At 52.4% G+C, this 1,584-nt stretch overlaps 1 protein-coding gene across 1 annotated transcript in view; it reads right to left on the reverse strand.

The window, feature by feature from the left end:
* Nucleotides 1–230: 230 nt before the first annotated feature.
* Nucleotides 231–1,584, reverse strand: part of LOC112346728 (pentatricopeptide repeat-containing protein At2g41080-like) — a 2,018-nt gene continuing 664 nt past the window's right edge. The window contains exon 2 of the mRNA XM_024676304.1: nt 231–1,438. Coding sequence (XP_024532072.1) covers nt 269–1,438 — 1,170 coding nt within the window. The 3' untranslated portion in view covers nt 231–268. The remainder of the gene's footprint in view (nt 1,439–1,584) is intronic.

Raw genomic sequence — 1,584 nt, forward strand, 5'->3', positions numbered from 1 at the left:
CAAATGCCGTCGTCACCAGCCTCCACACGTCTTCAACGTGCTCTAGGAGCACAAACCCAAAGTTGGTCATGCCGCAAGCCGCCATCACCTTGCTCCCGGTGTCATCCTCCTTTTGCATAGTTTTAACTTTTAAATGTTAATTTTTTCTCCTTGAAGTTCAGGTTGACGGCGGTACTTCGAGGCATGCTCACTCAGCGGCCCATGTTTCTGCTCGACTCACGGAGGGTTTAAAACCAGGGATAACTGCAAGAAAGAGCACTGACATGTTTTAAAAGTAGTTGTCACAGGAACATCTGCCATCCTGGAACACATGAACCCGACTGGCATCTTTGCAGATGATTAGCCTTTTTTCCAGCTTAGAGATGAGAGCAGTGGCCGCATGGCAACCGTCACAAACTCGGAGATTTTTCACAATTCTGATGGTCTCCTTCTGGTGCGAGTTCACCAGAGCACACCCCAGCGCAAGCTTCTCACTGTGGCCGCACAGGTGATCCTCTTTCTCTTCCTCGGGTATGTCTTTTAGAACGTTGATCACATCGCTCGCGTACCCCTCCTCTTTCATTCTCAGCAACAATTGCTTGAGCTTGGCCGCAATCTCGTCGCTCTGTGAGTGACTCCTATCCCCAACAGAAAAAGAATGCACTTTTCCTGAGCTAACATCCGTCCACCAGCTTCTCCCGGGCTCCCTGAAGCTGCCTTCACCTCTCATTCTCTCCACAACAGCGGCCATTTCACTGAGCATCCCCAGGTTTCCAAATATATTGGCCATCAATGCGTAGGGCGTGCCGCTCTTGGGATCCATCTCCACAAGACGCTCAAACGCGAGTTTGCCGATCGTGTAATTCTTCCACTTCCGGCAGGCTCCGAGCAGGGACGTCCAAACCACTGCGTCCGGTTCAAAAGGCATGGCTCTGAGAACTCTCACAGCTTCGTCGAGGAGGTTAGCTCGCCCGAGCATATCGATCAGGCACACATAATGCTCCAGACGTGGCTTGACTCCATACTGCTTGGGCATTTCATCCAGAAGCTGCCTTCCTTTCCCGACCAGACCACCATGGCTGCAAGCGTTCAACACCGAAACAAAACTCACATCGTCAGCTTTACAGCCCTCCTCCTGAGTCATGGAATAGAAACGCTCCAAGGCCTCGATCGATCGGCCCTGGAGAGTGTAAGCCTGTATGAGAGAGTTCCAGAGACCCGTGTCGTCCCGAGCTCGGCACTCGTCAAACGCTTCCTGAGCAGAATCAACATCACCGCATTTGCCGTAGAAGCTCACCAGGCTGGAGCCCAGAACTGGATTGTTTTTCAGCAGCCCTTTATGCTTCACCAGCTGGTGAATCTCCCTCCCGAGCTTGATCGCCATCACACTCCCGCAAGCAACAAGGACGCACGTGTAGGTCCAAGCATCAGCTTGAATGGTGTTATCAGCTCTCAGGGCAGAGTAGTACTCCAGAGCAAGTTCAGCTCGCCCGTTCGTGTTGCAGCCCTGGATGATCGCGGTGTAGGACACAACACTCCGAGTTCCCATGGAGTGGAAAATCTTGCGAGCCTCCTCAAGCTCGCCACACTTGCAGTACATGTCTA

This window comes from Selaginella moellendorffii, unplaced genomic scaffold, assembly GCF_000143415.4.
Source record: "Selaginella moellendorffii unplaced genomic scaffold, v1.0 SELMOscaffold_17, whole genome shotgun sequence".
Classification (NCBI taxonomy): domain Eukaryota; kingdom Viridiplantae; phylum Streptophyta; class Lycopodiopsida; order Selaginellales; family Selaginellaceae; genus Selaginella; species Selaginella moellendorffii.